Source organism: Rutidosis leptorrhynchoides, unplaced genomic scaffold (genome assembly GCF_046630445.1).
Source record: "Rutidosis leptorrhynchoides isolate AG116_Rl617_1_P2 unplaced genomic scaffold, CSIRO_AGI_Rlap_v1 contig429, whole genome shotgun sequence".
In the NCBI taxonomy this organism is placed as follows: Eukaryota; Viridiplantae; Streptophyta; class Magnoliopsida; order Asterales; family Asteraceae; genus Rutidosis; species Rutidosis leptorrhynchoides.
Window position 1 is genome coordinate 43,024 of NW_027266660.1, and position 14,588 is coordinate 57,611.

The 14,588-nt window shown below is 38.1% G+C and overlaps 3 protein-coding genes across 3 annotated transcripts; 1 reads left to right on the forward strand and 2 right to left on the reverse strand.

Annotated features, from left to right (window-relative positions):
• The first annotated feature begins 5,029 nt into the window (after positions 1–5,029).
• On the forward strand, positions 5,030–5,943 carry LOC139883633 (uncharacterized). Its single transcript, XM_071867786.1, has 2 exons — positions 5,030–5,174; positions 5,264–5,943. The coding sequence occupies exons 1-2, from the start codon at positions 5,030–5,032 to the stop codon at positions 5,941–5,943; spliced, it is 825 nt and encodes a 274-aa protein (XP_071723887.1).
• Positions 5,944–7,991: 2,048 nt separating this feature from the next.
• Positions 7,992–10,915, reverse strand: LOC139883634 (receptor-like kinase TMK2). Its single transcript, XM_071867787.1, has 2 exons — positions 8,599–10,915; positions 7,992–8,476 (listed from the first exon to the last, which is right to left on the reverse strand). The coding sequence occupies exons 1-2, from the start codon at positions 10,913–10,915 to the stop codon at positions 7,992–7,994; spliced, it is 2,802 nt and encodes a 933-aa protein (XP_071723888.1).
• Positions 10,916–12,530: 1,615 nt separating this feature from the next.
• On the reverse strand, positions 12,531–14,091 carry LOC139883624 (histone deacetylase 8-like). The gene is given in 4 exon segments (XM_071867776.1): positions 12,531–12,679; positions 12,682–12,832; positions 13,085–13,668; positions 13,824–14,091. Coding segments are annotated over 4 exon segments (1,152 nt in total).
• Positions 14,092–14,588: the final 497 nt, after the last annotated feature.

A 14,588-nucleotide genomic window follows, 5' to 3' on the forward strand; every position in this document is an offset into this window, starting at 1 on the left:
AGAATGGTGGTAATGTTAGAGATAAGAGGTTCGTGAGCGGAGAGATGAGGTTGGCTCCAACTGGTCCAGACCCATTGCACCATAGTGCTAACCCTAAGAAGCCAAGAACGTCTCCATGAATATTATCACTTCACTAATTAGTACTCCAAGCTACTATATAATTAATTAAAAGCTTTTGTTTGTGATATATATATACATATAGAGAGAGAGCTTTAAGCTAGCATGCAAGCTCTCTATTTAGAAAGTTTTATTGTGATTTTGCAGTCATGAGTTTAATGTGGCCTGTTTTAAGTACTCTTAATTATATGTTTTCCTTTTATTAATGCTCCAAAAATATCGTACAAATTTTCTCTCCGTAATGGTCAATATAATATTATTTCCATCTCAAAATAAATACAAATTTTTACATATAAATACAAATTATATATAAAAATTTATATCTCAAAATAATTTTTACATATAAATATAAATTATATATAAAAATTTGTATCTGAGATGGAGGGAGTATATTTTTTTCCAAAAATATGCTTTGTTAATTTGTTTCGTCGTTAAGAATTTCCCTACATATGGAGAATTTCCCTATATATGGAGAAAACGCTTGCTTGTTGCTAATTTGCAATAAGACAATACTATACTATTTGTCATTTGTCAAGAAATAATCCAGGAAATGTAAACGAACTAAAGAAGTTGTCGCATAAGGATTACTTCATTCATACCATTCTTGCGAGGTACAAACCCTCGACCACGTTTAAATGAAATAATTTTAATAAAATTTAAATTTTATAAAATTAAAAAAATAAACTAGGCAAATCGGAATTCGTTTTTTTTCCTGATTGATGCAGACACACTCTGCAAGAAAGTAGTAAAAGCCAACAATTACTAGTTGAAGAAACGCTAGACAGCGACCAGTGTCCAACTCAGACTAAATATTAAGTACTTCTACTTTTGTCGATCGGAAGAGAATCTATGGATATATAAAGCTTTTTCTGAGTACTAGTTTAGCTTGCGCAATCTATCTATGGCTATGCATTGCTCAGCAATAACTAACCTAGTAACCTTGATATATATATATATAGGTGTACTACTCCCAAATCTCTACTTCATGATATATCCATGACTACATAAAGATGTCAATATAACATACTACTAGCACTTTAGAGCATTAAAAAAAAAAAACTAACTCAAATATTCATTGTTAAATAAAATTTCGAAATTACTACTAGCTCTTCATCAAACGACTATTTTTTGCCAACCAATGGTCGAATGATTAACGCATCACCTCTTTTTTCGAGAGGTTGAATGTTCGAATTTATTTGGAACGTAAGAAAAAGAATTAAAGAAATCTATTTTTCAATAATAATATACTTATTAGATATATGGATATATCCCACATCGACCTTTTACAAAAATATGAATCTGTTTATATATACCAATCGAAAATCCACTATCGACGATGATGATTCATCGTCATTTTGAAGGTTTTGCCTATAAAAGTCGTAATAAATTATCACTGTATTGCGGACGGTTATCTACATACCGTTGAAATCGAAGAAGATTCAGAGTGTAGTGTATGTTTGGAGGAAATGCCGATCGGCTCTCATGAAACAACATTGTCGTGTTCACATATTTTCCATTGCGAGTGTAAGTGGCTGAAGAACCTAACCAATTCTTGACCTTCAAGAATACTTTCTCTAAACTTTCCAAAAAAAAAAAAAAAGCGCACACTAATTATTGGGCTTTACTTTATCATTCTTAAGTCTATTGGCCTGGAGCTTCATATGGGCCCGAGAGTAACGAAGCACAGTCTTATTTGAGCAGTATGTTTTGGCGGGAACATTTGCTGAGCTGCCTAGTCAGCAAGCCCACCATATAGTACAAATATTGCTTTTAGATTTTTTTTTTTTTAAAATAGAGAAAGAATAAATTAGTAATTTCTACTCTAAAATATTATCCAAAGAGAAAAAAGGATAAACAAAACAATCTATATTAAACAAAAGTCATCCTTTTTCCGCTCATTATTGACTTAATTAAGAAATAATTTTTGGCGTCTGCCCCGATAAAATTTCTCCACAAAATAATTTAAAAGGTGTAGGAGAATCCCTTCTTCATACAATTTTAAAAAATATATATATATTTCTCCGTATATCCCTAATTATTATTTCTCTCTGATTTATTTTTTCTTAAACAATGGCATCCATGCAAATGCAATTACCAATTACTATCTTGAAGCAAATACAAAAGCATCCTCGAAAAAATGGATTGAATGATATATTCTCAGCTTTATTAGGCATTTTCTTATGCTATTTTCTGAGCTATTTGTTGCCACCTCAGTTTCTCCAAATTGTATCGTTATACTCCGTTTATGCATTGATCTCTCTCGGTTATGCACTCACCATTTTGGTCGTTATCGGGCTTGCCGTCGCGATGATTTCATGATCACGATCCTTTCGCCGTCGTAATATGTAAATTTCGATTTTCTTTTCCTGTAAATACCCTTTTCTTTTGTTGCAGAAATGTGTTTTCAATACAAGAGTATATAAATAAATTACTCGATGAACTTGTACATCCTTCTGGTAGATTTTAATTTTTTACAGCATCGTTTTGGAGAATTTAAAGATAAAATTCCTACCGTCATCACTTAAGAATGTTCGTCAAATTTTTTGACCATATGTGAATGATGAAAGGAGATTCGCATTTTTCCAATCCTCCTCATTGATAGTAGTATTTTATAATATAATGAAACTAAAATTTCCCAATTTGACTCTCCAATGTTTCCTTGATTTTTCCAATTTTAATGCATAAATTACCACTTAGGAAAAGTTTATGGACACATATATTTGGTTGTTGCAATAATTTTGCCTGCTAAGTGCTAAGGCATTCATTAATGGATAAAAGCAGATGTACATGGAAGATAATTCATACTCTCTGCTCATAAGAAGTAACCATATTACGATTTAAATTCATATTTAATATTATTTTCGTTCAAAAATAAATATAATTTTTTTAATATATTTTATATAAAAAAATTTATATTTATTTTAAAAGAAAAACAGTAATTACTTCTTCTTAATTTCAAAAAAATAAATAAAAAATTCTTCTTCATTCTCATCTTTATTATTATTCATGACTTAAGTACAATATATCATCATCTTTCCCTGAAATTCTTTATAAATATTCATGGTAAGCTAAGAAGATTAGGGCACAAAAAAAACCTTCTCTCTAGTTTCTCTCTCCTCTTAATTTTCTCTCAGCCCCACCACAATAGCTTTAGCTATTGTTCGCTGTCTCCTCTCCGGAGGAAAATGGAGGACGCGAGGAGCTCTATTCCATCTGGGTCAAGTCAGAAAGGGAGTTTAGTGGAGATACAAAATGGATCTGGACAAGAATTTCAAGCTGGATCTGATGAAGGATCGGGAAGCAAGTTGCTAGGAGCTGTAACAAAGAATGATGAGGATAAGCCTTGGCTTGCTACGCTAAGGGATAATAGAATGAAGAAGACGGATTGTGCTGCGTTGAAGTATGTTGCGCCAGAGGTGCGAGACGGAAAACGCATCGTTAAGCTGGATCCCGTTGCGGTGACGAGGGAAGAGGAGAGATGGCAGAACGCTTTGGTGGTTTCAGTATTTGGCGAGAGTCCTCCTCTCATACGATGGAGAGTTTTTTGAAGAATCGATGGCTAAAATATGGGTATGTCTCTATTCATCAGATTAAGAAGAGAGTTTTCTTAGTTAATTTTGTGGATGCTGCTGGGAAATTCAAAGTGTTGGGATCTGGTCTGATTTCTTTTAATAAGAAGACTGTTATGTTGAAAGAATGGAAGCCTAATACCGATTTGTCACCTGAAGTTCCTACTCATATGGCAGTCTGGATTAAGCTGCCGTCACTACCAATTCAATTCTGGGCTGATGATATGCTTGGGGCCATAGGCAGTAGTTGTGGAAGACCTGTAATGCTGGATCAATGTACTATAAACAAAACTAAGATGTGGTTTGCAAGTGTCTTAGTACAGATGATGGGAAGGGTGGTGTTTTCACTCAAATCGTTGAGTACGAATGGAAGTCTACTGTTTGTGCTCACTGTAAGCTACTTGGGCATAACATATCAGTCGGTAGATTTTTACGGAATACAGAGAAGAAGGCAGATGGTCAGGCTCAATCAGTGATAGCAATAGATGAGAGGTTGAATACCAGTTTGTCTGATATAATTCCAGAAAAAGGGCCTGAGAATTTGGTTGATAAAATTTCAGAGCAAGGTATTGGGAAGGTGGCAGTAATTGATGATGGAAATGGACAGGTGGAGACACAAGATATTGAAGAGACCTCTGTTATTGTGCAAGAACAAGAGGAGATACATGAGGAAGATATTCAGGGTGAATGGTTAGCACAAAGATCCAGGAAATTTAAAGAATATGAGAAGACCAAGCCTAAGGGGCATAGAGGAGGTACAAGTGGGGTTGAACAAACCAAACAAGGGAAGTAGCATGTGTTGGTGAGAGAGGAGAAGCCAGGTCGTAGTCGGGGTGAGGAGGGTATGGGGCTTAGGCCTAAGAACCTTCTTAAAACCACCGATAAGGGATGAAGGTGGGAACGTGGAATGTACGGGGCTTAAACGAGCTCCACAAACAATCAGAAAGCAAGCATCTGATTGTGGCTGAGAGGTTGTGTGCTTGTGGTTTGGTGGAAAATAAAGTGCAGGTGGGGAATGTAGATGCGGTCTGGCAGGGTGTGAGGTTACAAGGATGGCAGCTTATACATAATACTGGTTTGTTAAGAGTAGGGAGAATCTGGGTTGTGTTTGATGAAAGTGTGGTGGACATTCAGGTGATAGATATGAGTGATCAATGGATCCATTGTTTGGTGAGGAGTGGTGCTCATGAATTTCTATGGACAGTGGTGTATGCTCTCAATGAAATGGAGGAGCGTAGATGTTGTGGGAATTCTTATGTCGGGAGAGTGAAAATATATCTCTGCCTTGGCTTTTGCAAGGGGATTTTAATGTGGTCCTAAGAAGTGAAGAAAGAAAAGGAGGCATGGGCATTGATATGGAGGCTGCAACAGAGTTTAAAGAAGTAATTATTACAGCTAATTTAGTAGAGATGCATTTTCAAGGACCATTGTTTACCTGGAATAATAGACAAGAGATGCAAGATAGAGTTTTGAGCAAGCTTGATAGATGTTTGGTGAATTTGTCATGTATGGATCCTTATTCGGGATGTTATTATGATGTCTTAAATGAGGGGGTCTCGGTCATGCCCCTATTATAGTTACGTTAGAGACATTTCGGAATGGTAAACCCAAAGCATTTAGGTTTTATAACATGTGGATGGCGCATAATGAATTTAAGTCTTTGCTGGTGGAAGCATGGAATAAGCCAGTAGAAGGAAATCCCATGTTTCAGTTGTGGTTAAAGCTGGAGGAGGTCAAACAGAAAATGAAAGGACTCAATAAGTGTGAGTTTTCAGATATTTCGAAGAGGGTTTCTGTCATTAGGGGTGTGCTGAGTAATATTCAAGTAAATCTCCAGGCTGACCCTTTCAATAGGGAGTTGCAAGACGAGGAAAGAGCAGTTGGTATGAAGTTTAAGGAATTGTTGCAACTGGAATGTGAGTTCTATAGGCAAAAAGCACGAATTGACTGGTTGAATGAAGGAGATGATAATACACAATTTTTCCACAACTCGGTTAAGAAAAGACAGTCTAAGAATGCTATAACAAGACTTACTTTGAGCTCTGGAGTAATTACTACCGACCCTGAGAGGATAAGTGCAGCTATGATTGAATTTTACTCCACACTATTAGGAACAAGCATGGAGGGAAGACATTGTTTGGATCCTGGTGTAGTTCAGAATGGGCCAGTCCTATCCCTAGAAGATGGTATTGAGTTATGCCGAGGTATTATGGAAGAGGAGATTTTGGCCGCGCTGAATGGCATAGGGAAAGACTAAGCACCAGGTATTGACGGGTCATGATTTCAAGTTGGCTATTCTGCATTTTTTTCGGTATTCTAAAATGGCTAAACAATTCAGTTCTACATCTCTTACCATAATTCCTAAATGTGATAATCCATCTGGGCTTACCGACTATAGATCGATTGCATGTTGCTCTGTAGTTTATAAAGTTGTTACAAAGATTCTTACAGCTAGAATGGGTGGAGTTTTGGGGAAGTTGATAAGTCCATTGCAGTCCACTTTTGTGAAGGGACGAAACATCTTTGATAACATATTGGTAGCGCATGAGCTGGTGAGAGGGTACCATAAAGAGGATGTTGATTTAATGTGTGCAGGAAAAATTGACATTAAGAAAGCCTACGACTCGGTGGAATGGAATTTCCTGGAAGATATGTTGCGAGAGTTGGGTTTCCCAGGTCAGTTTGTAGGATGGATTATGCAATGTGTGAGGACAGCATCATATTCACTAATGATTAATGGCAGCCTGGAAGGATACTTTCAAGGAAAAAAGGGAGTACGCCAAGGTGACCCGTTATCACTGTTGTTTTTTGTTGTGGTAATGGAATATTTTTCCAGAAGTTTGTTGCATCCGCCGTCATTTTTCAAGTACCACAGAGAGTGTGAAGGTCTGAGACTTACACATCTGTGTTTTGCAGACGATCTCTTTGTTTTCTGTGGAGGGGATATACGGTCTATAGAGTGGCTGAAAGAGAAGCTGGTTCATTTTCACAAAGTATCAGGATTGAAGGTGAACGATGCAAAGAGTAGTGTATTTGTCAGTAAGGGAGATGAGGGAAGACGTGATATGTTGATCAACTCAAGTGGGTTTAGAGAAGTGTCCTGCCAGTGCGATATCTTGGAATGCCACTCAGATCGGGAAGATTGAAGAAGGAGCATTGCCATGAATTGGTAGATAAGATAACAAGGAGAATATCGGGGTGGGCTGTACGACATCTCTCTTACACAGGAAGATTGGTACTCATTCGAGTTGTTCTTAGAAGTCTTCACATATTCTAGTGCTCTGTTTTTATTCTACTGAAATCAGTCATTAAGTTGATTGGTGCCAAGTGCAGAAATTATCTTTGGCAGATGGTGACAGGAGAGGTATTGCAGCAGTAGCATGGGAAGATGTATGTGTTCCAAAAAGAGAAGGTGGGCTAGGAATTACTGCTTTAGAGGAGTGGAATAAAGCAGCAGTGGGGAAGCAAATCTGGCATATTCTTACTGTCAAAGAAATTTTATGGGCCATATGGGTGAATAGAACAAAGTTAAGGAGATTGTCTTTTTGGGGAGTAAGGAAACCACCTGATTGTAGTGCAGCGTGGGGAGCTATTCTGAAGCTCCGGAATACATTCAAAGGGTATTATAAGTATGTTTTGGGTAGGGAGAAGAACTTTCACTTTTGGTTTGATTCTTGGCTATCTGGACAGTCAGTGCGAGACATGTTTCCAAATTAATCGATTACCAGGGAGGTGGTGTCGAGAGGTGAGCTGGTTTGCTCGTAGATCGAGTAGGAAGACGGTTCTTGCAAAGGTAAGAAGATTGGTGTTATTGGCTTGTATTTATTATATTTGGCAGATGAGGAATAGGACAATTTTCAGAGGAGAAGCTGTGGATAGTCATAGATTAATACAGAGTGTTAAGCAATGTATGGCGTCTTGTTTAACGTATAGAAAGGTCATGGGTATAGGAATTTGATAGCAAAATGGTGTTGATATGAATGATGCAGCCTGTTGCATCTTACATTAGTTTTAAGTTGTATATTTCTTGGTTCAATAAAAAGCTAAATTGCACAAAAAAAAAAAAAGATTAGGGCATTAAGAAATAACACTATCAAAAATTATATCGAAGTCTTTACAAGGAAAACCCATCATAGAGATCAATAGAAAAACGAACAACAAAAAGAAGAAACCCACGCGCCTGTTTCTGTCTAGATCGTGAACCCAACGATGGCTCCAGAAACAAATTCTCATATCTTAAAGCTGAGTAGCTTGAACGAGAAGTAACTTGTTTGTGTGTTACTTGCACTGCACACTTCCCTTTGTTCATCTGGGATCTGCAGAAGAGAAACTTTTGGCAAACCCAGAATTAGTATCCCCTGTTTTTTGGCTATCGGCTTCTTGCCAGAGCTTCAACATCTCAGTAAGAGGTTGATTGTAGTCAACTCCATTGCAACAATCAGATTCAGCATTGCCAGGTTTCCAATTCACGACAAGTGGAGATATCTTATTCACCAAGTAACCCATGTCAGGTCGATTAGTAGGGTCCCTTGCAGTGCACTGGGCAGCAAGTTGAGCCACAATGAAAATGCTCTCGAAGTCGGACGTTTCATCTTTATTTGTTGTTTTCAGAGCTGGATCAATGACTCCCAAAAGCTTCTCTTTGCTCGAAGTGATTCGGGGAAACCACTCAGCCAAGTATCGGCTCTCTTCGGTCCGTTTCTCATCAAGAGCCGCTAGTCCAGTTAAAAGTTCCATCAACACCACCCCGTAACTGTAGACATCGGTCTTCGTTGTGACTTTCCCCATTACTGGAATCAACAGAATAATCAAGTCAGATACTCACAAACTAGAATACATTTCCTAATGAATGAAGTGGAGTTCATATTCACAATAGAAAATTGCAATTTTGAAATTCGAATGAACTGATTACCGGCATATTCAGGAGCTAGGTATCCAAATGTCCCAGCGAGCCTCGTCGCAATAGATCTCTCTCCATCCGGAGCAAGTTTGACCAACCCAAAATCCGAAACTTTTGCCCGAAAGCTATTATCAAGAAGAATATTCGATGATTTCAGATCTCGGTGGATAAAGGTTTGTCGTGCCAAACTATGAAGATACTCGATTCCCTTTGCAACATCCAATGCAATAGCAAGCCTCCTTATCCAAGATAAAGGTTCCAATTTCAGGCTCTCCCAATGGAAGAGATGTTTGCTCAGAGCTCCCTGGGGCATATACTCGTACACAAGAAGCCTCTCATTGCCTTGGATTGAGAATCCCAAAAGAGATACTAGATGACGATGCTGGACCTTTGAAAGAACACCGATTTCTGCCTCAAATTCACCTAATACCTTATTGTTGACTATCCCTGCAACTACCATTCTCTTGACTGCTATTTTCGTCCCATCCAACAATTCGCCTCTGTAAACACTTCCGAACCCACCACGGCCAAGCTCATTCTCTGGAGCAAAATCATTGGTTACCTCACGAATAACTTGAAAACTTATCAGTATATTTTCTCCATCCACTAAATGAGATTCTTCAGTTGTAGTGGTACTGCTGTGACAACTCCCCCAGCTACTTACTGTTTGACTGAATACCCTCTCGTTGGTTTTTGGAGTGACGACTTTAATAATCATATTTTCTTGATCAGATTGATCTTTAGGATGCACCACAATGGAAGTGAGAGGCTTCGAAGCATTTTTCCTCTTCTTCAAACAGACAAAAAGAAGCAAACCCACCACAATCGCTAGAACAGGAACTCCAGCCATCATAACTGCCGTAAACATTTTAGGCTTTCTCCTGTCAGATGGTCCTTGGACTGAGGCAGATGGTTCCAAGCTTGAACCTGTAGTTACGGAAGGCTTATCATGGAGAATTGGTGACCGAAAAGGTGGAATTTCAAGGTGTGGGTGGCTTTGGGTGGAAGGAGATATGTTGGTCAGACTCAGAAGAGGGTTTCCCTCGGTTGCCAAATTTACACCACTACGAAACTTGGGCAAAGGAGGTGTAATGTTGTTTCTGCTTAGATCCAACGATAGTAAAGACAGCAATTCAGTAAGATTCTCGGGAACAGCACCATTAATATTATTTTCCGCAAGCCTAATACTGACCAACGAATCTAACTTGGCAATCGAAGGTCTAAGAGTACCAGTAAGGTTATGTCTAGGCAAATTTATCACAGAAACTTTAGACTCAGCATTGCAACTCAATCCCAACCATGGTCCCACACACGGATCATTGCCAGACCATTGTGAAGCGAGAGTTAATGGGTAATTCATACCATCAAGAAAATCTAGAATAACGTTAACTTCATAACTGCATTGAATTCCAGGTTCGCTTTCACAAAATGAATTGTATGCATAAGAAACATTACCAGCTTTGAACTTTGGTATCGGTCCCATCAGCTTATTGTTGTCCAATTCCAAGTTTTTCAGCTCCATGTTGGCCAAAGCATCAGGAATCAACCCAACAAACTGATTTCCGTTCAGTTTAAGTTCCTGCAAAGCAGTCAAGTTCCCGATATCTGCCGGAATCCTTCCTGAAAACTGGTTCCCATGAAGCCACAACTGTGTCAACTGATACATTTTAGAAATAACTTCAATTGTACCATTCATGCCACCACCTGCACCTAGTTGATTATTCAACCACAAAATCTGCAACATGGAATCTCCAAAACTAGCTGGAATCTCACCGGATAAGCTGTTATACGATAATTTTAGCGCAGTGAGAGATTGCAAATTGGCTAAGAATCCAGGCAATGGTCCAATCAGGTTACAACCAGTACAAGAAAAATTAACCAATTGAACCGAATTTGCTAATGCTTCAGGCAAAAACCAACCAGTACTAACATTGAAAGGGTTATAATCCAAAGCCAAGACTCTTACATTGCTAAGACCATCAAAGAAATCCAAAGGGATCGTGTCGAAATTGTTGTTACCTAAATAAGCAAACTCCAACTCTGATAAGCCACTGAAAGTTGGCAAGTTTCCTCTGAACTTGTTCTTCTGGAGACCAACATTGGAGAGCTTTGTGAGCTGGTTGAAGTTTTCCGGCAATGTTCCGGCAAGACCCAGATTTTGAACCTGGATTTGACTCACCCTGTCGCCGGAACAAAACACGTGAGGCCATTTACAAGGATCGCCGTCGCCGTTTTCCGGCCATTTTAGAAGCTCTGGATTATCTAATCCCTTTCTGAAATCGTTTAAGATTCTTAAGTCGTTGGGGTCAGTAGCTACACAACAAGCCATCGTCACAAAATAACAAACAAGCACTGCAACACGATAAAGTTTTCGACTTTTACAGATTTCCATGGCGAAATTCTTCGAAACAAAAGAACAAACAAAATCGCAATGTCGTTAAAACTCAGAAGGGGTTTTAGCATTATATCTCATTGTTGTTGAAAAAGCGTGCAAACCCAGATTGCTAATATTGTTCTAGAGACTCGAGCTTGAAAGAATTGAGAATAAAAGTTATAAAGGAAGGATTTTTTTTGCAGTGTAAGACGTTGATCAGTTGATATAATCAAAAACCAAAATCTGGGATTTAACAGAATTTTGGAGAATATAAAGAAGGAAAGACAGATTAGTAGAGATTAAAATCCTATTAAGAGTGTCACTGTGTCAGCTCTCACTCAGTCACTCGGACTCTCTCACTCAAAAGTCTCAACTGTATATTTCGTTTTTTTCCTTATAATAAACGGAAAACTACATTTTATGTCCCTGTAAGATTATTATGCTAACCAAAATATCCTTCCTGTTTTGAATTTAAGAAATATATCATTTTTAATCGATTACGTTAAAAAATTATACCACTCCGAGGTTAAACATTAAACAATTACACCACTCGTAGGTTAAAACTTATCGGATGACACAAATTTACATTAAATCATTTTACGTGTCACATTGAGTATTTTACGTGGCATATCGAACTAATTCTATCTCAACACACATCATATCACATGTAAATGGACCATTGGACCATTTTACTCTACACTAGCACTATAAATTTTCTCTTTTAGAATTTGATGAGTTCTTTGACTATGTATTGTTTTATTTAATTATGGGTATGTATGAGTATGTATGACTAACGAGTCAAAAAGTAATTGTCAATCTTAAAGAAAAGCATAAAAGAGAAAAATGCAAAGAGAAGAATGAATAATGATCTCATTCAATCAAGCTCTGATGTCGCCTTAATTTTAGTAATCCAGAAAAAGAATCCTTCACTTCCACTAATTCCGCTCTCATTATTAGAAGAGTTGGTTCTCTTTGGTAAAGAGACAAATTCTTCAATAGGATAACGAAATCAAAGTTATGCGTAGCGAAATCGGATACTTTTATGATATCCGATATCTTACCACGCGAACCAAATGAGCCATAAAGTCGGTCATTGTTAGAAATAACTGACTTCTAATCAGCCTATAGTCCGTCATCGTGTCCTTCGAAGTAGTAACGAAAACGCCATAGGTGGAATTTCATTAAAGCGGTTAAACCATATAAGGAGAAGTAACGAAAACGAAATAAAGCGCAAGGACTGAATTGACACTCTCAAAACCCAAGGACTAACTAGAAAAAGGAGGGTAACAGTTGTAGCTGATCATTGCATCAAAGTGAAGTGATTACTACTAATGTGTTTGGATTACTTGGCAACAAAGAAAACTTAATATTTCCTTTTCAGAGAATGTGGCCGGCTGCCAGCCTGCCACTGATCTAAATGATACAACAAAACAATTTACAGAAAAAGGAAGCATGATTTTGCTTTTGCAATGAGTTACATAAGCGAGCTTTTCATTCCTAATCACTACCTACAATAGCAAGTTACATAATACATAAACGAGCTTTTATTTAGAATATACCTTAGAATCAGTCAATCTGCCTGTAAAAAGGGAGTATTATCTTGTTGGTACTTCTTAATGGCGTCAATCACTTTCTTTGGAAAAGCTTCATCCTCAGGGTAATATGCGATTGGATCAGGTAAAAGAGGATCTGGAAGGTTAAGCACGCCTTCAAGTGTGCGTGAAGACAATAAGCCGAGTAAGTAACATGATAGCCACCTTCTTGGACAACAAGAAGCCTTCCATTACTGTATCTATCTGCCAGCATACGGACTCTCTGCCCTATGGTCCGATAACCATCCATCGTCAAACACTGTCTTCCGTTTGGATCAAACTAAACAACAAGGGAGTTCAATTCATTCCAAAGTTAGTTCGTTGAAACAGAAAATGAGACAATAATAATAACAACAAATCCGATTCCTATGCAAATGAAATGATAACAAAAGAAAACAGTGTTTTTGTTCCAAAACGTCTAACAGGGGTCGATATCTTGGAATTTGTTCTCCTATGAAAACAAGAGACCAACAATATCAGCTAAACCTAAGTATCTAACTATGGCATAAGAATGGGTTGAAGACAAACTTACGGCACTGGAATCTTGACCAATAACCAGCACTAACATATCAGGCTCAAATTTCTCGACAGCTGGGATAACCAGTTCAGTCATAGCATATTCATATCCATTGTCCCCTGTTCCATTTGGCAAAGGTATATTCAAATTATACCCAACCCCATCTCCTTCACCGAGCTCATCCACCGCCCCGCTTTGAGGATGAGAAGGGCCCCAAGAGCCATGATTCATATGGATGGAGACGGTGAGCACTTTATCAGATCCATAGAAGCCTTGAGCTGTTCCGTTGCCATAGTGAACATCAATATCAATAACTGCAACCTTTCGACATTCCTGGTCTAAAGCCAACTGAATCGCTAGACCGGCATTGTTGAGGAAGCAGTACCCATCGGCTTGAGTTGGTTGTGCGTGGTGACCTGGCGGCCTCACTAACGCATAAGCCAGATTCCCATGCCCGTCGAGTACGTGTTTCATTGCTGACAATGTCGTACCGGCAGCGAGAAGTGCAGCATCCCATGATCCGGGGTTCAGGAATGTTCCAGCACAGATCATCTTCCTTCCTCCACTCTCATTCTCTTTACTCAGATGACCAATGTATTCTATACATATTTAACACGATGAAAGCAAATAAGTACTCATAGAACCACAATATTACCACAAATTTCAATATTACCACAACACGACACAAATTTTATTTTATGTTCCATTTCAACAGCTGAAAAAAAAAGCTAAGAATTAACATAGAAATAGTTACTTGGGTCGTGAAAAGTGTACAATTCAGAGATGAGGGCGGGTCTTCCATGGTGCCAATTGATGTACGGAGAGATGGGTCCTCTCTTGAGTATCGAAACCATGTTCTTGATCCTGTCTGAATTCTCAGGATGCTTTTCGAGAACGTCTAGGAATCCAGGGTCCTCTCCTGAGTCGAAAACACCTGTTCCCATGTCGTGTAATAGCATCCCTTCGTGCCAGAAAACATTCAGCACCACTTCTGGTGATGACTGAGGATTAGCAGCCGCCATGGATGGTTGCTGACTCGGAATTTCCCCTTCACCGACACAGAATGAATATAGTTTTATAAAAAAAAAAAAAGATAAATAAATAAATAAATAAAAATATATATAAGCCTTTTTGGTATTTTTCAGGTAGGCCTCATGTCTTTGGGCCAGACATTGCTCATATAAATCGCTTTGATTTCGAGGTAGGCTCTATTTTTTTTATATATTTTTTTTTAAGCCAACAAGAATACTTTCATTAACTATCAATCAGGTCCGATTGGACCAAATTCGAAACAAAGTTTGGACAATTATTACAATCAAAAGACTCAAAAGCAGACTGAAATGCAAATTTAGCCAAAGTATGAGCAGGTTCATTGCCTTTCCTACCAATAAACATAAACAAACAAGAACTGAAATTATTCGAAGCGAAAAATGAATTTCCTCCACAATTAAGTCACAGCTAGCATAGCATGAGCTGGAAGAGTTCAACTCATTAATTAACAATTGGCAGTCTACTTTTA